At 42.8% G+C, this 24,777-nt stretch overlaps 1 protein-coding gene across 1 annotated transcript in view; it reads right to left on the reverse strand.

The window, feature by feature from the left end:
• The window catches only part of RELN (reelin), a 581,586-nt gene that overhangs the window by 282,141 nt on the left and 274,668 nt on the right, over positions 1-24,777 (reverse strand). The window contains exons 5-6 of the mRNA XM_062213575.1: positions 12,568-12,600; positions 9,911-9,989 (exon numbers count right to left, since the gene is read on the reverse strand). Of these exons, the coding sequence (XP_062069559.1) occupies positions 9,911-9,989; positions 12,568-12,600 (112 nt within the window). The remainder of the gene's footprint in view (positions 1-9,910; positions 9,990-12,567; positions 12,601-24,777) is intronic.

The raw sequence follows: 24,777 nt of genomic DNA on the forward strand, positions 1-24,777 counted from the left end.
CCAGCGACATTACGGCTCCAGATGCCTTCTGTGATCTTCAGGAAAACAAGCATTAAAGAGAGAACTTCAGCGAAACACAGGTTCTTTCTTGACTTTGTAATTGCTTGGAGGGTAAAGACACTTCTTAAGCAAACTTGATCATTTTTAAAAACTCACTTGCTTTTTCGTTCTGTTAGCACATGTGGTCTCTCTTGCCCTTGTTTTTTTTTTTTTTTTCCTCAAATCATGAATGAAATATCATGTACTTCTTATTTTTCTCATTGCTTTTCTTATTATTAAAAATTTGAAAATGTCTTTATTTGAGAGGCAGAGAGAGACAGACTGAAAGAAAGCTCCTATCTGCTTGATCTCCCCAAATACCCACAGAACCAGAAACTCAATCCAAGTTCCCTACACAGGTGAGCAGACCCCAAGTACTTGAGCCACCACTGCTGCTGCCCCCGGTCTGCATTAGCAGAAAGCTGGAGTCAGAGGCCAGCGCTGGACCATGAACTCGGGCACTCCAATGTGGAACAAGCACATCTTCACTGCTGAACACTCCGGAATTTTTCTTTGGTAAATTTATACAATAAAACACATAGTTCTCAAGTTTTGACAATGTCACTGTCTACACATCCTATCCCTGCTCTAGACATGTAAGATAATTATCCTCAAGGATCCTAATTGTCCTTTCCCAGTTAATTCTCTATCCCTGAAACAACCACTATTCTGATTTCTAGCCTGTTATGCAATGTTGTCTATTCTGGAACTCGTATAACAGGAACCAACTCTCTGAGGTTTGGCCTCTTTCATTTAATGCATTTAGAGAGATGTCCATGTTGTTGTGACTATCAATGTATCAATAATTCATTCTTTTTCACTGCTGACTAGTATTCCGTTGAGTGGATGTAGAGCTCATCCTCCTGAAGCAAGATTTGGGGCAGTTCTAGTTGTTGTTTCTTTGATATATATATATATTTTTTAAAAAAAAAAGTCAAGACTGCTCTCTATTCATATGATGTATTAGCAGTGCTTACAACACACTAAAATAGTTCAATTCATAAAAATGTCGTATAAAAATATACATTGAAAATGCCACAGCTGAAAAAGAACTTCTAAGATCAATCCCATTCACAATAGCTACATAAAAATCAAATGCCTTGGAATAAATTTAACCAAGGATAGAGAATTACAAAACATCAAAGAAAGTAATAGAAGAAGACACCAAAAAAAATGGAAAAATCTTTCATGTTCATGGACTGGAAGAATTAATATCATCAAAATGTCCATACTTCTGAAAGCAATTTACATTTTCTTTTTCTTTTTTTTTTTTTTTGACAGGCAGAGTGGACAGTGAGAGAGAGAGACAGAGAGCAAGCTCTCCCTTTTTGCATTGGTTCACCCCCCAAGTGGCCGCTATGGCCAACGCACTGCACCGATCCGAAGCCAGGAGCCAGGTGCTTCCTCCTGGTCTCCCATGCAGGTGCAGGGCCCAAGCACTTGGGCCATCCTCCACTGCACTCCCAGGCCACAGCAGAGAGCTGGTGTGGAAGAGGAGCAAACAAGACAGAATTCGGCACCCCAACCGGGACTAGAACCTGGTGTGCCGGTGCTGCAGGTGGAGGATTAGCCTATTGAGCCGCAGTGCCAGCTGCAATTTACATTTTCAATGTGATACCAATCAAAATACCAAGGACATTCTTCTCAGATACAGAAAAAATGATGCTGAAATAAACAAATGGAAACACAGGAGACCCCGAATAGCTAAAGGAATCTTACACAACAAAAACAAAGCTGGAGGCATCACAATATCAGATTTCAAGTCATACTACAGGGCAGTTATAATCAAAACAGCCTGGTACTGGTAAAAAAACAGGTGGGTAGGCTGGCGCCACGGCTCACTGGGCTAATCTTCCACCTGCAGCACCAGCACCCTGGGTTCTAGTCCCGGTTGGGGCACCGGATTCTGTCCCAGTTGCTCCTCTTCCAGTCCAGCTCTCTGCTATGGCCCGGGAAGGCAGTGGAGGATGGCCCAAGTGCTTGGGCCCTGCACCTGCATGGGAGACCAGGAGGAGGCTGGTGCCTGGCTCCTAGCTTTGGATCAGCGCAGTGCGCCAGCCGTAGTGGCCATTTGGGGGGTGAACCAATGGAAGGAAGACCTTTCTCTCTCTCTCTCTCTCTCTCTCTCTCTCACTGTCTAACTCTGCCTGTCAAAAACAAAAACCAAAAAAACAAAAACAGGAGGGTAGATCAACAGAACAGAATAGAAACCCCAGAAACCAATACAAACATCTACAACCAATTTATATTTGGCAAAGGAGCTAAAACCAATCCCTGGAGCAAGGACAGTCTATTCAACAAATGGTGCTGGGAAAACTGGATTTCCACATGCTGAAGCATGAAGCAAGACCCCTACCTTACACTTTACATAAAAATCCACTCAACATGGATTAAAGATCTAAATCTATGACCCGACACCATCAAACTATTAGAGAACATTGGAGAAACCCTGCAAGATATAGGCACCGGCAAAGACTTCTTGGAAAAGACCCTGGAGGCATAGGTAATCAAAGCCAAAATTAACAAATGGGAATATATCAAATTGAGAAGCTTCTGTACTGCAAAATAAGCAGTCAGGAAAGTGAAGAGGCAACCAACAGAATGAGAGAAATTACTTGCAAACTATACAACTGATAAAGGATTAATAACCAGAATATATAAAGAGATCAAGAAAATCAGCAATAACAACAACAACAACAACAAAAAACAGTTAAGAAATGGGCAAAGGACTTACACAGACATTTTTCAAAAGAGGAAATCCAAATGGCCAACGGACACATGAAAAAATGCTCAGGATCACTAGCTGTCAGGGAAATGCAAATCAAAACCACAATGAGGTTTAACTTCACCCCAGTTAGAAATCAACAAACAACAAATGCTGGCAAGGATGTAGGGAAAAGGGTACCCTAACTGCTGGTGGGAATGTAAACTGATAAAGCCACTATGAAAGACAGTATGGAGATACCTCAGAAATCTGAATATAGACCTACCATATGACCCAGCCATCCCACTCCTGGTAATTTACCCAAGAGAAATTAAATCAGCATATTAGTTATCTGCATCCCATGTTTATTGCAGCTCAATTAATAATAGCTAAGACATGGAATCAACCAAAATGCCCATCAACTGAAGACTGGATAAAGAAATTATGGGATATGTATACCATGGAATACTACACAGTGGTTAAAAAAATTAAATCTGGTCATTTGCAACAAAATGGATGAATCTAGAAAACATCATGCTTAGTGAAATAAGCCAGTCCCAAAGGGACAAATACCATATGTTCTCCTTGACCTGTGGTAACTAATAGAGCACCTAAAAGGCAATCTGTAGAGGTGAAATGGACACTTTGAGAAGCAATGACTTGAATAGCCCTTGTCTTGACTGTTGAGGAATAGTTTTTTTTCCCCATCCTATTTGTTGAACTCTTTACTTAATATAGAGTTTATCATATTGTATAAAGTCAACTGAAAATAGATCTTAGTAAAAAATACAAGTGGGAATAAGAGATGGAGGAGGAAGAGGGGTGGCAGTGTGGGTGGGAGAGCAGGCATGGTGGAAAGAGTCCCCATGTTCCTAAAGTTGTAAATATGAAGCGTATGAAGTTTGTTACTATAAAGCTGTGTAGTTCTGCATACATTCATATTCACTTACTTCTAAGGGTACAGTTTATAAACTTGCCATGGGACCCCAAATCCCCTTAAGCTGGGTGGTAAAAATACCATCTTCAGTGTTAAAATGATCATATGGGTAGGGTTAAGTGTTAAAGTGGTCATATAAATAGGATTAAGTGTCTGATAATAATAATAATAATAATAATAATAATAGAATTAGAAAGGAGTGAATGCTCCAACATGGGAAGCAGTCCATACAGCAGACTCACAGAATGATGATTGCTTTAAGTAACACTCTGACCTCAGAATCAGCTCTTAAGGCACTCTGGTCTGGCTGAAAAATCCACGAGAGCATTTCAGGTATGGAAAGTGAAGACATTGTGGCAAAAATTGTCCTAAATGAAGTATCTGGGTGAGACGCCAGTGGAAAGAAGGGGCCATCAAAGGAGGATGTACATTTCTCTAAAGGCAGGAGAGGACTTCCACTTTGCTTATGGCCTTGTCTAAATATTGAAGGAGTCTGTGAGTTCAAAAGGCCTCCATAGTAGCTCTAAAGACAGGTCATCGTCCCTCTACCCCTCCTGGACTTTTGGGACTAATGTAATCCCATACAACTCCTGCTTTATAAAAAACAAAAGGGGGGAATGGTAGGAAAATGGTGCAGTTTTATCTATGGTGTGATCTACACCCTGATCTACATCCTAGGCTCTAGCCCCCTGCCGCCATTGCTGGAAGCCAGGTGGCCACATGGCCCAACCACTGGTGTCAAGCTCCACCCCCATCCTAATGGGATTCGTTGCTGCTGCTTCCCTGCCCGCCCTCCAGCAAAGTTTTAACAGGACCTGTTCCTGAACACGTGGCTCTCTCTTGCTCTCTCTCTCGCTATCTCTCTGCTCCCTCTCAGCTTCTCTCTCCTCTCATGCTCGCTTCTCTCTCCTCGCTCTCTCTTCTCTGCTCTCCTCACTTCTCTCTGCTCCTCTCTCAGCTTGCTCGCTCTCTCTTCTCTCCTCTCCTCTCTCTCTCTTACTCTCTCTTTCCTTCTTCACTCCTTCCCTCCGGTCTGCTGGGTTTTCCCCAATAAACCTTTTTCCTTAAAAAAAAAAAAAAAAAGGCTTCCATAGCCTATGCAGCTCATGTCAAGAACCTTGGGTGATCACTGACGTCATACATAAGAGTGTTAATTGTTAACAACAGGAGTCACTGTGCACTAACTCTTCATGTAGGACCTCTGTTCTCAAAGTGTTGTAGTATGAGAGTTAACAGTAAAATTTGTTCTCAAAGATTTATTTCATTTTAGTGTATTATGTGGAAGATATTCTTATGTCCCATAAGTTTTAGTTCTGCCTAAGTGTTCAACTCCATTGCTTGTTTTCTTAGATGCTTCCTTAATTAATGATAAAATTCATTCTCAAGGATTTACTTTCTTTTAATGTATTAAGTGGAGGATATTCTTTTGTTTCATAAATTATAGTTATGTCTAAGTGCTCGCAAAAGATATATCATTCTTGGATTCTTCTTTAAAATTAATTAAGTTTCTAAAGAAAAAAAAAGAAGTGAAATTAACTTCAAGACGCAATGACTTTCAACAGCCTTTGTCTTGACTGTTGAGGAACAGTTTTCTTTTTATCATGCAAATTGTTGAAATCTTTACTTAGTATAAAGTTGTCTTCTGTAAATAAAGTTAACTGAAAATGGTTCTTAGTGGAGAATGGGACTGGGAATGGATGAGGAAGGAGGAGGAGGGTGGGAGTGTGGGTGGTAGAGCAGGTATGGTGGGAAGAATCACTATATTCCTAAAGTTGTGCTTATGAAAAGCATGAAGTTTGTATTCCTTAAATAAAAGGTTTCTGGGGAAATAATAATAATTAAAAAATTAAAAATAAAAAAATAGTGTAGTAGATACACAATTAGTAGCTATCTCAGTAAAATGCAAATATAACATATGTGTGGTTCCTTACATCCTTCTAAGTGTAGTTATTTCCTTCTTCGCATTGTGGGGGAGCGTTGGTGCAGGGCTGAGGCCCTGCTGATCTCCCCATCACTGGTGGTGCAGCAGCGCTGTCTGCCCTTGCACTGGTGAGATGGTGCTGCCGCATGTGTGTGCTCTCAGCCCTTCAAGTTCCAGAGCGCACTGGAACTGACGAGGCCAGCGCTGCGGGCCAGGGCTGCACCCACACGTAGCCCTGCAGCAGGGCAAAGTTAAAGTGCAGAAGCCTCACGCTCATCAAGGCCCTGAGGTGCCCTTAGGTCACCTGAAGGGATTCTGCTGCTTTCTTCACGTGGGACTCCATGTCACATCTCTCATTCAAAGACAATCCAAAGTGGCTGGGAGAGTGGGAAGATGGAGGGGCGCTCTGCTAGCAGCGTCCCAGGGAGACCTGGGGAGCCAAGAGCGACAGGAATCCACGGCCACACCACTGCACACCGCAAAGATGCCCAGGGCCAGGAGCAGCAGACTGGTTTCAACGCCACTGAGCAGGGCTCAGTGCAGAGTGACTGTCCTGAAGGCCTGGTTAGGACACGAATGGAGGCTGTCCGTGTGGAATGCTCTTCCCAGGACAGGAGGAGGTGACGGGCTGCGTGGTGGCTATCTCCGTGACACAGAGGACCTGGGGGCCAGAGGTCATCCCTGCCTAGTGCCTGCCTTTCCAAGCCCCTAGAAACTTCGCTACAAAAGCAGAAAACATGGCAGAGGGCAAATCAGAGCTGACTGAAATGAAATCTCCACCAACTCGGTAGCAGGGGACAATAGACAGAAACCAAGTGCAGTTATGGAAGAACCAAGCTTCATTTCTCGATACCTACGTTTGTGGACAGAATTTCTAACTGTAACAGAGACTCTTAACCCCATCGCTGCCTCTGCAGACAGGGAATACTGGACTAGTGTGGGGATAAGGCTCATTTTCCTTGTCTATATTTTTGCACTAATTGAACTTTTACACATACTGAGCTTTAAATCAATGCAAATATTTAAACTGAGTAGGTAGACAGTACATCCGAGAGAGCTGATGTGGAAAAGTCTCTCGGTTCTATTCCAACACCATCAAATGCTTGGAAGAGTAATTTAGCTGTTTCTTTCACAAAAACAGGAATATTGCTTTATGTTCCTTGCTTTTTAATCTAAAGTCATTTGTGCATGAGAAAAAAAATTAAACACAAATGAGTTACATAAAATCAAATGAAAAGTTCATTAGGTAAAGAAGCATATAACTTGTGAACGATTTAAGTTTTAAACCTGACCTACCTGTCCAACATTGCGCAGATGTAACTTAAGTTCCTTATTTTCTCTTTTTGTCTGTCCCTAAAAATTCAAACTAAACAAGGCACCTGACACTATCAGTTTTGTGAGAAACATGCTCAGATAAGAGAGGACACTTGACATTTGAAACAGATTTTGGGGGGACAGAGTCATGGAATTTGACTATCTATGGCACCCCCAGACACTGTTTCTATCTGCTGGTATGGGACAGGGCATGGAAACACAGATCTCTTCCTCATTGCCACAAAACAGTGAGTGGGTTTCTGATCTTTCTGTGGGATAAAAATAACTGAATGCAATATTATAAGACAAAAATGTGCACTGGAGAACAAGAGTTTCCAACACATACAAAGTTCCAAAACAAAGAGGGGCTTTGCTAACTTTATTGGACATATTTCACTGGGATATCTGATTTTATTAGATACTAGTTTCTGACTCTAGGGAGTTTATTTGTAAGGGGCACGAAGAATCTAGTACTGTTGTTTGCTCTTCTATGATTCTGCTATAATGCTACCTTGTTTTTAAAAGATTTATTTACTTATTTGAAAGGCAGAGTTACAGAGAGAGAGAAAGCCATCTTCCATCTACTGGTCCACTCCCTCAAATGGCCAGCAGCTTCTTCTGGGGCTCCCAAGTGGGTGCAGGAGCACGTGGGCCATCTTCCACTGCCTTCCCAGGTGCACCAACAGGGAGCTGGATCAAAGTGGAGCAGCCAGGACTGGACCTGGTGCCCAAATAGGATGCTGGTGCCATACAAGGTGGCTTCACCCATATGCCACCTTCTGTTCCACAAAGTCATCCACAAAGCCCCGATAATGAGAGGTTCCTCTTTTATTATATTTTTTTCCTTTTCTTTTTCTTCTGCTGCTTCTTTTTATTTAATCTTAAAGAGGCCAAGTGAAGGAGATTGTGGACAATAAGGGCTACGGTAAACTGACTTTGTAGAATATTTGAAAGGAAAAACAAGTACCTGGTTTTTAAAGTAAAAAAAAAAAGTTGTTTAAAAGTATGAAAAACCATAGCTTAAGTAAAAGGGACACAAAATCTATAACTTTGGCCAAGAAAGCATATATTAGATCAGTCATGAAAATGCGTGATGCACAATCAATCACATTGTATTGATCCAAAAAGCAACAGAATTTGAACCACATAAAAGTCACATTTTGTATTTGTCAAGAAAATTCACTCAAGAAAACAAATTAACTTGACAGGACGAGCTTTCCTTGAAAGAAACAAATTATTTGATAACATCTATATTAATAGAATATCAAAAAGCCAAACGTCAAGAATAGTAGAAAATTTTTCCTGGGTAAAAAGGGTGCTTAGAGTGTTTTTAAATCATTTTTTTTATTATTTTGGCTTTTTCTTAATAAGGATTTTTATTGATTTTAAGAAAACTTTATCTAGCATTTATTTATAGAGACGTTGAATCCTGCTGTTGATAAACTGTTCCTTTAAATGGCACATAAGTAACAGGACTTTAGGTTTCTGTCTAGCCTAGTATTTTTTTCTATATTTATACTACCTAGATGTATATTTCTTTCTAAAAAAGACATAAAGGTTCACCCCTAGGTACTGAAACCCCAGCGCTCTCTCTATCTGTCCGTCATCTTCCATTCTTAGATCCAGGACCACTTTTCCAAGAAACTCCCACAGGAGTCATCTCTGCGCTTCTGGAATCTGTCATTTGTATGCCTCTATCACATTTAAGGATTTACGTCTTGGATTAAAACTTCTCAAAAGTGTATTTCTAGTATAACCTCTACTAAACTGTTAGATTTTTGAAAAAACTGTATCCTTTTAAAATTTACTATACTTGCCTAAATAAAATAATTACTGAGAAATCTTTGTTAAGACAGTAACAATAAACAAAAGCGAGAATGAATATCTGGGGCCAGCACTGTGGCATAGTGAGTAAAGCCATTGCCTGCAGTGCCGGCATTCCATATGGGTGCCGGTTCGAGTCCCGGCTGCTCCACTTCCGATCCAGCTCTCTGCTATGACCTGGGAAAGCAGAGAAGATGGCCCAATTCCTCGGGCCCCTGCATCCACATGGGAGACCCAGAGTAAGCTCCTGGCTCATTGCTTCGGACTGGCACAGTTCCAGCTACTGCAGCCAACTGGGGAGTGAACCAGCAGATGGAAGACCTCTCTCTCTGCCTTTCCTTCTCTCTCTATGTAACTCTGCCTTTAATAAATAAATAAAATAATCTTTAAAAAAAACCCACTGTATATCACCTGCTGATATGTGAGAATGAGATGCTTATTCTTCCTCTGGTCTTGAGCCTTGCTTGGATTCAGGTGTAATTTAAAAGTTCATATTAGTGTTTTTCATTTATCATTAACTTAATTGTCTAAATAAAGGCACTTGGTGTCAAAGAAAGTACAAATTCATACATTCCATTCCTCTAGATTACACAGAGTGATTCTAGCGCAGGGTCAACAGACCTATTCTTTCAAAGCCAGCAAACATACAACAAATTGCCAACAGATTCCGGTATCCATTTATGCATTTAACGAGATTTAATGAGTGAATTTCTGTCCACTGTTTTGTGCCCTCAAAATCCCATGGAGTTTCATTGAAACAGCCTTCAAGGCAAAGACTGGAATCTCAGTAACGAGGTGACCCCACAGCTTAGAAATTAACTGGGAGTGTGACTCCAATCATTTGTCACTTCAAATAAACATTTTTCTTATTTCAACTGGTGTAACTGTAATTATTAGACACATGATGGTGGAGTATTTCCTATACAACGATCTTATGAAACTGAAAAAAAAAAAATAACCATAATCTTGCTTTTAGAGGAGCTAGATTCAGTTCTTAAAGAAGTCGAGAAATAGGCATTACATAGAGTCTCCATTAAGGCCAGCTCCACAGCTTGACAATTCTTTCTGATATCTTAGCACCAAGCAGTAATTTAATTTTAAGTAATTTCTGCTTAAGGGAAGCAGTCAGCATCATCTTCGGTACGGAAGACACCAAGGTGAGGCGGCTTACCATATATTTGGATTCAATTCCAGCTGCTGGTAGGAATCAAAGTCATCTCGCAGGATAATGCTGTCACTGTGCAATTCAGCTGAAAGAACAACAAAGCATTCAGGAAAAAAAATATATATGATGACAGTAGATTCAATTTGAAAAAGTGCTGCATGAATGAGGAATAACAGTATTTTCAATTAAAACTGAATTTCAAGTGAGCAGTTAATTACATTTGCTTTGTTCCCACATTGCCAATGGACAAAAATAAAAGACTTCTGGTGTTGGGATGCCTGGAAGTCTGGGAACCAGAGCACCCAAGGAGAAATCAACCAAAGGCCATTGGGTAGGAGAGGCCAGAAGGCCAAGGTCGGCAGCAACTTAGGAGGAACGGCCACCAGGTCTCCCATGGGAAACTGACTCGCTGACCAGACAAACCCTGAACTCGCTTCAAAGCACGGGAGGGGATGAAAAACAAGGGCTGGAGGATGGAGTACCGACTGACCATTTTCTCCTCTTTCCTACTCTTCCTCTTGCCCTGGCTCCCTTTCTCTCCTTTCCTATAAACTCACCCCCCCTTTTTTTTTCCCAAGGTGTTTCAAATTGTTAAATTCCATTTTGGTCTCATTTTGTCCTCACATCTGCACAGGAGACACTGTCTCCATGGGTAAATAAAATTCCCAAATAAAACCCATGTTGACGTCAGGAGCAATGCCAGGGCACTATCGATGGTTTTCAAATAACATCACTACCCTTGAGATTGCATTAAATACCCATTTTTTTAAGCTCCAGAAGAACTTGGAGCATGCCAAGAACAAAGAGTGTTTTTTTTTTTTTTTCTACACACTAGAGAGAACATATTCCCACTGAGCAGGGGGTAGGCAAATAGAAACAATTTCCAAGCCTTCTACAGTGTAAGTGTGTTCATTTTTAAGCTTGTGCAAGAAATGCTAATTACTTCCATACAAGTTGTAAAAATTAATTTAGCACTTTTAAAACCCTTTCATCTGATTCCCATGGTTTCCTGAGGAAGTTTGTGCCAGCTAATATAAATTCTCTGGGCCTTTACACTTTTCCTTTGAGCTAGTTAAGCAGATGCCTTTTGGGAAAATTAAAATCCTATCATCTGATTAACAAAAATCTGAGCACAATTTTTATTTTGTTCCAAGATTTTTTTTTCTTTATGAGCTCACTCACAATTCTCTGAACTCACTGGGCAATTAAAATCACTTCCAAATAGCAGGGAACAAAACTCCCCAGTTTTGTTCGGTGACCTCCCTATTCCTGGCAGTCCTCACCCCCTGGGCACAGGTGAGCCAGCAGGTGGGTAGGTAATGAAGTCACCGGCACTGGTGAATCAGCACGCGCTGAGAGCTCTGGCTGCTCAGATGCAAAGCCGCAGGCGTGAGAGCAGGGAGGAGATGGAGATCCACTGGAGAGAACGCTGGGATGGACAGTGATTTAATGAGTCCTCCGAGCGACTGGATGCAGTGCCCGAAATGCCTACAGGGTACAGCTCTCTGATACCTGATGCTGGCAGGGTCTCGGCTGGCCCAGCGCGGGTCGCCAGCCTGTCTCCATGGCCAGGAGAGTATCTAAGCACTGATGATGTTCGCCTGCCAAATAAGGGGAGCCCCAAGCTGTAGCATTACATGAAAGGGGAGCTGCTCAAGGCAGGCTTTCCAAAGAGAAAAAGGAGCTAATTGGGTTTATAGGTTGAAAGGAAAAGCCCAAGAGACCAATAAGTGACCCATCCGGGAGTCCCTCAGTGACAGGCGTCTGCAAAGCCTGGCCCTGCTCAGCTGCCTTCCCGTTTTCATTTTTATTCAGCACGGTAGCGTAGGGAGTTCCTTCTTTACACGTGAGAAATCTAACTTGGAAAGATCACTTGTTTCCCAGAACCAATTTTTTTTTTTTTTGCAAAGGCAGTAAGTGGGTAAGTCTCCCTGGATCTTTGTTCATATATTTTTATTTCCAAAATCTATCACTTACTAGACAGTTTACAAATACACATTCTATTAAAGGCTCATCTCAACGCAAGCAGGTGGGTACTGTTATTAATTCCATTTTGTGGACAGGGAAACTGAGGCACGCAGAGAGCTCAGCATCACAGGATTCACAAAGTGGCACAGGTGAGATGAACCCAGGCAGTGTTGGCTCCAGAATCAGTGCTCTTAACCCTTTCACAACCTTGCCTCAAGGACAGTGGGACACAGAGTATGTGACACTGTAAAACATCATGGTGCCATTTTTAAGGGCAATGACCACCTGATTTCCCTTTTGGACAAAGCTTTGCTAAACTCAACAGAAATCGCAAATCTGAAAGGACCTTAGCTCCCCTAGAGTCATGGCTCCTTCCTCATGACCCCTATGTTCTAGCATTATGATGGGCAGGCGCTTTAGGGAACATTCCTGGTGAGAACACTGGGCCACAAGCTCACGCTCAGTGGGATCCCAAGGGGGCAGGGTGTGAAAGCCTTCGCCTTAGCCCAACCTGAGCCGCATGGTCACCTTCTCAGGGACCAGCTTAATCCTGTCCTGAGTCTGGTTTCAGGGACTGATCAGCAAATCCAGCAGGGCCATGGGTTTCTGCACCTCTGTGCCACCTGCCCACACAGGCAGAAGGGCAAAGCAAGACCTGGAGTAAGGTGAATGACATCCTGGTCTTCGGCACTCACCTAGGTGTGGGTGTATCGTGGCCTCTGTTGGAGCTGGACAGAGAGAAAAAGGAAAGAGAATCTATTAATAACAAAAGCAAATACCAGTAATAAATAATCACAAATGCAGCTGCAATATGTAGGTTACACTAAACAAATCAAATGGCTAGAGACTTTTAAATCTTTTCAGGAGCAAGAAAAACTGCTGATACACATCCTATAAAGCAAGAGAGCCAAGTCTCTATCTAGTTATATTTAAAGTAGTGGAGTTCCCCCTTCGAGGTAGAAATCTCTTCCACGCAGGACAGTCACTGGGCTAGGGAGCACTTGAAACACGTAAGTGAAGGTGACATGGAAGGCGATGGATGTGCCAAAACCCTTGTAAGCCCAGCTGCCCACTGCACTGTGCATTCAGAAAAGGAAACAAAAAGCACCATCGGTGTTTCCAAGGCGCTCGGCCCCTGGTGTGGCTGATTACAGCACAGTCACCGAGTGGTAGGCCGGTGTTCAGAGGGTGCTGGAGTGAGGCAGGGGGACCAGGAGGGGCGGTAAATCCAGGTAGACTGCAGGCAGCCAGGTATCAAGCGAGGTTTCCAGTGGAGACCATTTTCCCATCGAGTTTCTGAAGGCTAGTAAGAGGGAGACAGGTGGGGGGAGGGGGAGAAACAGGTGCTTCTTTCTAGAGAAAAACGCACCTACACAGAGAGCTAGCGGGGGGAACAGCCTCTTGGGAGAACCAGAGTTCAACATGACGGAATGAAAACTCAAAAGACAAGAGCAGAAAAGGTGATGCTGGAAATACTGGGAGGGCAAGAAGACAGAACTGGACAATATTAGGGTTTTGGCTTTTTACACGGGAGCATGATGCTCTCCTGTGATCATCACATGTGAGCGAAGGGTGGTGGGCTCAAATACACATTTTAAGAAAGGGCACTTGGTACACTGGCTGACACTTGTACCCCACACGGAATGCCTGGGTTCAATCCCTGTCTCTAGCTCCTGATTCCTGCTGATGTGGACCCTGGAAAGCAGTGTTGATGGGTGCCTGTCACTCATGTTGGAGATCTGAATTAAGTTCCTGTCCTAGCTCCCAGCGTCAGCCTGGCCCAGCCCACTGTATACACCTGAGTGGTGAGCCAGCAAATGGGGTCTCTCTCTCTCTCTCTCTCTCTCCCCTTCTCAAATAAATACACAATTTCTAAACATTAAAATAAAAAACTAAGAATGGTCCCTCTGAAAGAATATGGAGACAAGGTACACTGACCAGGCAACCCTCTGAATATTTCATTTTTCTCAAAGAATTCCCTAATCTATGAACAATTGTAGTTCACCACCTACAAATTAAGAATTCATGACAGATATTGTTAAAGCTTATGTGTTTGTCAAAGAAGAATTAAAAAAAAAAACAGAAAAAAGGAAGATGCAAAATGAAAAAATTTCTATCAAGATGGGCAGTGGTTCATCCATGCTACATTGAAATCCAGACTTCGCAGCATGTTAAGGCACCAATACCTGTCGTACTGCTTGGTGTGAATATATTACACATCTTGGGAATACTCATACTTAGGTCTTTGAAGCAGCCTCCATGGAAAATGTCATGGACGGAGCTATCAGAGCATTTCCATTCGTACTTGCAAATGCTCTGAATTAGCACCAGTTTATAGGACTCTTGAGAAAGACAGACAATGATAGATTTAATGAGCTGGTGTTTTGTGTCAGTGCTTATTGATTAAGCCATAGAAAGGTTTTGACATTCGCTGAACTGTCAGCTTTAATTCAAGATTTTCTTGAGACAAAGGAATACTGGCCAATTAGCCAATAATCAGTGACAAAACATGGTGCAAGGATGTACATATACTCTCTCACCAACATCACTCTGCACACAAACAAGCTAAATCTGAAGCTTTAAGGAGAACAAGAGTTTATTTGCAAGACAGCTGAAAATAGAATTTCTTTTGAAATCAAAACTTCTAAAATACAAATTAATAATGACTTTACAAAAAAGACAGAGTTTTAAGAGAGAAGGGAGTTGAAGGAGAAGCCAACACATCCCTAATAAAGCAGATATCTATTGAGAACATCCTGTTTATATATAAAGTCTCTAGATGAACCCAAGGAATTTGGCCCAAGAGGCTCTACTTTATCTACTGTGTGGATTGCTCTTCACAGAGTCTTTGCTGCAAAAGGGACTATTTTTGTTGTCTGTTTAAGATAATTTGTTTATTATGTCCAATATTAGCTGAATTGCAAGAGGGATTCTTTGTAACAAGTTAATGCTAAGAAGGGGAAAAGCATTTATCTAAAATATGGAATTTCAAAACAAGTCCTGGACAATAAATTAGTTAAGTTAAAGGTAAGAAAAGTTATGACAATTATTAATTAGGAATACTTACTACTTAGTCCAATGGTTAGGTAAGCTTAACCAGATGTTGACAGAAATATCAAATAAGCCTCCTACTTTATTGCAAATGATCTTGGAGACTGAATCCTGGACCCAGTAAGGAGAATGAGTTATGGGATTATTTTTTAAAAAGACTTATTAGGGGCCGGCGCTGTGGTGCACCGGTTTAACTCCCTGGCCTGAAGCACCGGCATCCCATATGGGCGCCGATTCAAGACTAGTTGTTCCACTTCCAATCCAGCTCTCTGCTGAGGCCTGGGAAAGCAATAGAAGATGGCCCAAGTCCTTGGGCCTCTGCACCCATGTGGGAGACCCGAAAGAAGCTCCTGGCTCCTGGCTTCGGATAGGCGCAGTTCTGGCCATTGCGGCCAATTGGTGAGTGAACCTTCGGATGGAAGACCCCTTTCTCTCTCTCTGCCTCTCCTCTCTCTGTGTAGCTCTGACTTTCACATAAATAAATAAATCTTTAAAAAATAAAAAGACTTATTAATTTATTTGAAAGGCAGAGAGAGAGAGATTTTTCATCCACTGGTTCACTCCACAAATGGCACCAATGGGCAAGGCTAGGCCATTACAAAGACAGGAGGCTGGAACTTTTCTAGGTCTCTCCCATTCGTGGCAGGAGCCCAGGTATTTGGACAAGTGTCTGCTGTTTTCTTAGGTGCATCAGCAGGAAGCTGGATCAGAAACTTGAGTAGCCAAGGCTCAAACCAGTGCTCTGATATGGGATGACAACATTGCAAGAGGTGGCTTCTTCACACTCACCTCAGTTGTCTATGCAAACTGACAGCTACCTGTTCTAAAGCATTTTGACATACAAAATCCTTTACAGCCCCTCCTATGTTGTAATCGTGAAGGGAGGACTTATATTAAGAGACCCCTTGAATTAGAATTTATAAGCAGGGAGGTTCAGCTTCTGTATATTGATAAACCTCTCTGGATGACTCTGATATAGCAAATGATTTAAAGATCATTGGTCCTAATCACACAATCCAGTTCTTATTTTCATAGCATGCTGAACTGCTTTCTGTATGGTGTTAAGTATTTATGTTTTCTCCCAAGAAGAAATATGTTCCTCAAAGGCATAAAATATGCCCATCTAAGACATCAGCCAAAGTTGGCAATAGTTTCTCAACCAAGACTGGATTCAGTTGAAAACTACTACTTACATGATGTAATTGCATTGTATTTTATAATATTTTCGAAAATACCAAGTTTAGGGTCCAAATCTTCAAAAATTGCCTGAATATCCCTGTAACATTGCCAGAAGGCTCTTCAGTCTAAGTGGTCTGGGTAGCTAAAGAGTCCATGAGGTATACATTCAGATTTAATTAAATGCAACAAATTGAAATTGTTTTAAATTCATTGATTAGGAAGACTGAAATGAATAGTTTTTAACAAAAACACATGTATCTGCCATCTGAGATAACACCATTTTATCAAAAGAGGAAGGTATTTTAGTACACAGTACACTTAATGAAAGGAAAAGCACAAATTTCCTTGAAAATAAATATCCACACCATATGGTATAAAAATGGCCCACAGCGCTGTGGCACAGTGGGTAAAGCCAATGTCTACAGTGCTGGCATCCCATTTGGTGCCAGTTTGAGACCCAGATGCTCCACTTCCAATCCACTGGGAAAGCAGTGGAAGATGGCCCAAGTCCTTGGGCCCCTGCACCCACATGGGAGACCTGGAAGAAGCTCCTGGCTCCTGGCTTCATATCAGCGCACCTCCAATTGTTGTGGCCATCTGGGGAGTGAACCAGCAGATGGAAGACCTCTCTCTCTCTCTCTCTCTGGCTCTACCTCTCTCTCTGTGTAACTGTGACTTTCGAGTAAAATCAATAAATCTTTGAGGAAAAAAAGTGGCCCTCTGGAAAACATCATGCTGAGTGAAATAAGCCAGTCCCAAAGTGACAAATATCATATGTTCTCCCCGATCGGTGACAACTGAGCACCTACAAGGAAACCTATAAAAGTGAAACTGACACTATGAGAAGCAATGACTTGATCAACCCTTGTCCTGTCGAGGAAAGGCTTACTATTTTATTCTTTTTAATATTTTCTTTTTCTATGTAATACCATTGATTGAACTCTTTAACTAACACACAATTATTCTCAGGAGTTTAAATCCAACTGAAAATTGATCCCTGTTAAAAATAAGAGTGGGAATAAGAAAGGAAGGAGATGCACAGTTTGGCACACACTCACTCGGACTTACCCCTAAGGGTGAAGCTAGAAACATGCCATAGGACTCTCCAAATCCCATTAAGTTGACAGGTACCAATGCCATCTTACTAGTTAAAGTGATCAGTTTAATTTCATAATTTTTCATGAAGATAGCATTAAGTGTCAATAAGACCAGTGTCCGCTAATAATAACTGATAGAATTAAAAGGGGAGAGAACAACCCAACATGGGAAGTGGGATACACAGCAGACTCATAGAATGACAGAAGCCCTAAACAGCACTCTGGCCTCAGAATCAGCCTTTAAGGCATTCGGATCTGGCTAAAAAGCCCAATGAGAGTTTCTCAGGCATGGAAAGCTAAGACACTGTGGCCAAAAAAAAAAAAAAAAAAAAAAAAATGACCTAAATGAAAGACCTCTGTGAGTGAGATCCCAGCAGAGAGAACAAGCTATCAAAGAAGGAGGTACCTTTCTCTGCAGGGAGAAAAGAACTTCCACTCTGACTATGGCCTTGTCTAAATAAGGTTGGTGTTTGTGAACTCAAGAGGCTTCCATAGCCTGGGCAATTCATTACAAGAGCCTCGGGTGATTACTGACGTCATAAATAAGAGTGTCAATTGTTAAATCAACAACAGGAGTCACTGTGCACTTGTTCCCCATGTAGGATCTCTGTCCTTAACGTGTTGTACTATGAGAATTAACGATAAAAATAGTCTTCAAAGAGTACTTTATACTTTTGGTGTCTGTGTGGGTGCACACTGTTGAAATATTTACTTAGTATATTCTAAGTTGATCTTCTGTATATAAATATAATTAAAAATGAATTGTAATGAAAAATGGGATGGGAGAGGGAGTAGGAGATAGGATGGTTTGTGGATGGGAGGGAGGTTATGGAGGGAAAAGCTGCTATAATCCAAAAGTTGTACTTTTGAAATTTATATTTATTAAATAAAAGTTCTCTGAAAAAAAGTGGCCCACTGGGAAGGCAGTGGAGGATGGCCCAAGTGCTTGGGCCCTGCACCCGCGTGGGAGACCAGGAAGAAGCACCTGGCTCCTGGCTTCAGATTGGCATAGCTCCAACTGTAGCGGCCATTTTGGGGGTGAACCAACAGAAAGAAGACCTTTCTCTCTGTCTCTCTCTCTCACTGTCTAACTCTGTCAAATAAAAAAAAAAGTGGCCCATAATCTAGTGTACTGGGCCCGTGAAGATTATTCTAATCATCTCTCACTAGGTGGGCACTTAGATTTGGTCTTACGTAGTCTAAACAAGATACCCAAGCCTGTAGGAAGTTCACCAGCTTTTCCACATCGATGGAGGCAAATGTACCACAGAGAAGTTCAAGCAGCCTGAGGAAGTGCAGATAAATGATCTGTGTCAATATCATTTATCACACTCCCACTTGGACAGTACTTGTCCCGCCTCATACTAGTGAACATGGATGGATGACTAAATTTCTGACTGATGTGGACCTGGTTTGAACGTTGCTACTCTTTGCATTAAATACCAAATGCATGCTCACCAGATAGGCCCTAATTTATTCAGTGCTACAAGTCTTCCCCAGTGGCACATCTCCAAGTCTACCCTTCCTGCTACTTTGCCTTCCGCCTAGTTTTAGCTCAAATCATCAACACCTTGTAGACTGCTCAAATGTTTTTATGTCAACGTGTTTGGAGGATCTGTTACAGACTCTCTGCCTTTCCTAGGACCCTACACTATCCCTCAACACACACACACACACACACACACACCCCTCATACCTTGGCCCTGTTTCTCAGCTCCTCTGAATCTGAAACTGTGTAGCCTAAACTGGCAAGTTTTGCTTCTGAAAATGAGAGACAACAAAGATATTCCTGAAGAATTGGGGATTAGCTTTGGAGGGGAAAAAAAGCACCAGCAGAATACAGCTTCAACAGAAACGTAAAACAGAGCCCAGTTTCTTGCAGGTGTCTCTGTGGTGGTGATGGGAATTCTCTAGCAGCGGAGCACAGGCAGGTGCAGAGGAGGATGCACTGGCTGGGTGTGAGCTAAGCTGGGCAGACAGCAACCCTGGGCTAGAATGGTTCTCCGGCCAGGTAGGCCCTGTTTGGGGTGGCTCCAGGGCTGATGTAGCATCATTGTTAAGACCGCACCTATGGCTAGCACTGCGGCTCACTAGGCTAATCCTCCGCCTGCGGCGCCGGCACACCGGGTTCTAGTCCCCGTCAGGGCGCTGGATTCTGTCCCGGTTGCCCCTCTTCCAGACCAGCTCTCTGCTGTGGCCCAGGAAGGCAGTGGAGGATGGCCCAAGTGCTTGGGCCCTGCACCCCATGGGAGACCAGGAGAAGCACCTGGCTCCTGCCTTCAGATCAGCACGGTGCAGCGGCCATTGGAGGGTGAACCAACGGCAAAGGAAGACCTTTCTCTCTGTCTCTGTCTCTCACTGTCCACTTTGCCTGTCCAAAAAAAAAAAGACTGCACCTACAGGCTAGGCAGAACTTCACCCTGGGAGACACTCAATTTTAATCCTTACACAGAGCTATCTATTAACAGCTCAGGCTATTCTTAGACTTACAAGAGCAATTAACTGAACCTCCTATACTACAGAAAAAGAATCTGTTTCTGAGGAAACAGAGGAATTCACTTTGGTTAATATAATGAATGAATTACCAAAACATTTGTATTTCTGTAAGCGTTGGGAGCAACTTAACATGAATAGCTTGTCAACAGGACATTGGTGAGAGGTCAAATTTCACATGTTTTTTTTTTTTTTTTTTTTAAGATTTATTTATTTGAAAGTCAGAGTTACACAGAGAGAGAAGGAGAGGCAGAGAGAAAAGTCTTCCATCCACTGGTTCACTCCCCAATTGGCCACAATGGCTGGAGCTGTGCTGATCCGAAGCCAGAAGCCAGGAGCTTCTTCCAGGTATCCCATGCAGGTGCAGAGGCCAAAGGCTTGGTCCATCTTCTACTGCTTTCCCAGGCCATAGCAGAGAGCTGGATTGGAAGTGGAGCAGCCGGATCTTGAACCAGGGCCCATAAGGGATGCCAGCACTGCAGGCAGCAGCTTTAACCCACTACCCCACAGCGCTGGCCCCTTCACTGATGCCTTAGAAGTCAAGAACAACCACTGTGGGACACCAAACCCTGCAGCTGAATTTCATGGGTTATTCCAAGGTGAGCACTGGCATTGGATAAATAAACCAAACTTTTAATTCAGAGCCTCTGTTAATTTGTTAATAACCCTAGGCAAGATGGTAACATCATTATTTGTATTAATAGAACATAGCAAAGATGAATGAGTATGTGTTTCAATCAACTCTAGATCTCATTTAGAAAAATCACCAACCTCCATAATCTTTATAAATAAAAGACTTAATGTCATTGAGATCTCTAAAAATTACAGAAACCATGCTCTTCGTAAAGCTTGGTCAGGTTGAAGTTCAGTGGGCTGAGTTGGAAGCTCATCTTTTTTTTTTTTTTTAATTTTTGACAGGCAGAGTGGACAGTGAGAGAGAGACAGAGAGACAGAGAGAAAGGTCTTCCTTTTGCCATTGGTTCACCCTCCAATGGCCGCTGCGGTAGCGCGCTGCGGCCGGCGCACTGCGCTGATCTGATGGCAGGAGCCAGGTGCTTATCCTGGTCTCCCATGGGGTGCAGGGCCCAAGGACTTGGGCCATCCTCCACTGCACTCCCTGGCCACAGTAGAGAGCTGGCCTGGAAGAGGGGCAACCGGGACAGGATCGGTGCCCTGACCGGGACTAGAACCCGGTGTGCCGGCGCCGCAAGGTGGAAGATTAGCCTAGTGAGCCACGGCGCCGGCCAGGAAGCTCATCTTAAGCTATGTCATGATGACCAGGAATAGGACGAAGGTGATCACTAGGACTCAACTTAGTCGAAATCACAGATAAAGTATGAAATACTACACAGGTAAGTTAAACTGGAGATTCCACTTTGCTTAAAAAAGAAAGTAAAAGCAAGCTAACGAGATGTTGGCATCATGTTAGAATCTCATAAAGCCATGTTTTCTCACAGCCTGTTTCCAGCACAAGATTAAGAATAATGCATGGGGGCCGGCGCCGCGGCTCACTAGGCTAATCCTCCGCCTTGCGGCGCCGGCACACCGGGTTCTAGTCCTGGTCGGGGCACCGATCCTGTCCCGGTTGCCCCTCTTCCAGGCCAGCTCTCCGCTGTGGCCAGGGAGTGCAGTGGAGGATGGCCCAAGTCCTTGGGCCCTGCACCCCATGGGAGACCAGGAGAAGCACCTGGCTCCTGCCATCAGATCAGCGCGGTGCGCTGGCCGCAGCGCGCCAGCCGCGGCGGCCATTGGAGGGTGAACCAACGGCAAAGGAAGACTTTTCTCTCTGTCTCTCTCTCTCTCACTGTCTACTCTGCCTGTCAAAAAAAAAAATAAAAATAAAAATAAAAATAAAAAAATAAAAAAGAATAATGCATGGAGGCCGGCAGTAGGTTAATTCTCCATCTGCAGTGAGGGTATCCTATATGGGCGCCAGTTCCAGTCCCAGCTGCTCCACTTCCGATCCAGCTCTCTGCTACAGCCTAAGAAAGCAGTAAAAGATGGCAAAGTACAAAACTAAGATGTCTCGGCCCAAGTTCTTGGTTCCCTATATCCATATGGGAGACCCAGAAGAAGCTCCTGGCTCCTGTCTTTGGATCAGCACAGCTCCAGTGGTTGCAGCCATCTGGGAGGTGAACTAGCGGATGGAAGACCTCTCTCTCTGTCTGTCCCTCTCATTGTCTGTAACTCTACCTCTCAAATAAATAGATAAAATCTTAAAAAAAAAAAAAAAAGAATGAAGCGTGGCATCCCGTGACTTGGTTTTGGCTAAGAGAGTCAAACACCTTTCAAACTTGAAAACTACCAATACAGATTGGTAGGAATATTTTTTTACAGGAAAGCATTGATAAGAGAGAATTCACTTAATTCCATTATTCAAATCTCTCCTTGAGAGCAGATGAGAAAAAAAATGGAATTTCAAGCATAATACAATCCTTCAAATTAGATAGATAAATAAAAGTTCTTGTGAAAATCCAAATTGCTCATAAATGGGCACTTAAGATTTCTTGTTCCAGACTGCTTTGGATGTTGTAGTAGTGCTGCTTATTAGCCCTCTCAATTCTCTCTCCAGTGGGAGCCACTCAGAATATTTGCTTTGTAGAGTACAAAGCTTTGGATCTGCAATGAGATGCTCCAGTGACATAGGTCTTTGCTTAGCTGGGCGTCTCCCTAGATACCAGGGTACTATTAAATGACCTGAAGATTACTAAGATTTCATAGGCAAGGCAGAGAGGATGGGAATGGATTTTTTAAAAACTGATAAGCTAACGTGTTGAGAATTTTAAAACCCTGAACAACTGTTTTAGAAGCTATTCTAAAATCTAAAAACAAACAAGCCAAAAAACTATACTGCAGGGGCCCAAGGATTTGGTCCATCTTCTACTGCTTTCCCAGGCCATAGAAGAGAGCTGGATTGGAAATGGAGCAGCCAGCACTTGAACTGGTGCCCATATGGGATGCCATCATTACAGGCAGTGGCTTTAGCCACTACACCACAGCACCAGCCCCCCTCTGTTTTGTTTTGTTTTGTTTTGTTTTAAAAAAAGACTTGTTTATTTTTATTTTTTTGAGAGGGAGTTAGAGAGAGAGAGGGAGAGACACAGAGAGAGAAAGATCTTCCCTCCACTGGTTCGCTTCCCAGATGGCTGCAATGGCCAGCGCTGGGCCAGGCTAAAGTTGGGAGCCAGGAGCTTCATCTGGGTCTCCAATAGTGGTAGCAGGGGTCCACATACTTGGGCCATCATCTATTTCTTTTCCCAGGCCTTAACAGTGAGCTGGATCTGAAGGGAAGCAGCCGGGACTTGAACCACAGCCCACAGCATCCGCCCCTTCTTGGCCTCTTTAAGCAGGGATACTACATTTGTTGAAGGAACAGCAGAAAAGGTGTATATTGCTACCTTTTTGCCCACCTGCATGTTGGCTCTGGTTCCAGAGCCACAAGCATCACAGGTCCCTTCTTAAGGAATGTAAAGGATCTCCAAAAAATTTATGGAAAACGCATATTATGAAAAAACTATGAATGGAATTCAAAAGTTTTTTTTTTACCCAAATAAACTCATCTTTTAATTTTACTTTTCCAGGAACTTTCTGCAATACCCTTGAGTCTTTATATTTTCGGACTAGAAAATCTTCAAAAAGCTCACACATGCAGTGTAAACTAATGGGACCGTCATTGTGGTATGAAAAAAAAAACCCACTTATTACTTTCTTTCCAATCTTTTACACTCAACACCCGTTAAACATCTGCTGCCTCCTGTTACATAGTTACTCTGTGAACTACATCAATTTTCACTTACTAAACATAGTTTCTCTATTACCTGCAGTATTCAGAGGATCTCACGGATTATAAGGAGCGAATGCATCCTTTCAGCCCTGGCATTGGGCGAGAGAGCCCTAGCAGAGCTTTGCTGATGGCAGTGGAAGACTGGAATGTTCCTGTAACTGAAACAGGAAGCAAACGCCTCTAACTCAACCTTAGCTTCTATGCCTTCACGCTAGCTTGCTAGGATTTGGATCTTGGTGATCACAGTAATACTTTTCTCAGTTACATTTGACTAGCTTAGACTTTTGGGTCTTTTAAAGTAAACACCGCACACATGAATCACTACATGCTGTTTCCACGTGGAAGCCCAAAGTCTTCCCATCATTAGGTATATGCTGAAAGTAAAGAGAAGCTTCCTGTTTAAAAAAGTCTCTGTGTTCCAGCTTGCTCAAGTGTGGGGTCCATAACATCTCCTGGCTCCTGGCTTTGGATCAGCACAGCTCCGGCCATTGCAGCCATCTGGGAGTGAACCAGCGGTTGGAAGATTCTCTCTCTCTCTCTCTCTCTCTCTCTCTCCCTCTCTCTCTCTCTCTCTCTCTCTTTCCCTCTGCCTCTCTGTAACTCTGTCTTTCAGATAAATAAATGAATCTTTAAAAAAAAGAAAGAAATGAGTTGGAGGCATGGCTAAGGAGCTTTTTGATAATATTATTAAAAGAAAAGCACATTTGAATCAGGTAGGCATTCTTTCTCTCCCCTCTCTCCTTCCCTGCTTCTTCCACTGCCACCCTCTCCTGAATGTGTACACACACACACACACACGTGTGTGGTCAAAGGAAACTCTGACAGGTGCAGGTAGACTGTTACAGGGACTCTCCCGCATGCGTGCACACACACACACACACACATACACGTGTGGTCAAAGGAAACTCTGACAGGTGCAGGTAGACTGTTACAGGGACTCTCCTGCATATGCGCGCACACACACACACACAGGTGTGGTCACAGGAAACTGACAGGTGCAGGCAGACTGTTACAGGGGACTCTATCTCCTGGATCATTTTGGAATTCCAGGCCCTAGTTAGTTTTGCCTCAGGTATTCCTTCACCTAATTTGAAATTCAAATGTATTAAATTTCCAAAGCTAAATATGACAAATTAGACATGGTCTGTGAAGTTAGTGTTTAATGAGCTACGGACCGAGACTTTCATCTCCCCAGGAATAATTTCTTTATTACTTTTTGTATTTTATTGCAATAAAGCACCATTTGACCTTCAAGTATGATAATTAAGCTTCCAAAAATGTTATAAATTTAGACTGAAAAT

Source organism: Lepus europaeus, chromosome 1 (genome assembly GCF_033115175.1).
Source record: "Lepus europaeus isolate LE1 chromosome 1, mLepTim1.pri, whole genome shotgun sequence".
Classification (NCBI taxonomy): Eukaryota; Metazoa; Chordata; class Mammalia; order Lagomorpha; family Leporidae; genus Lepus; species Lepus europaeus.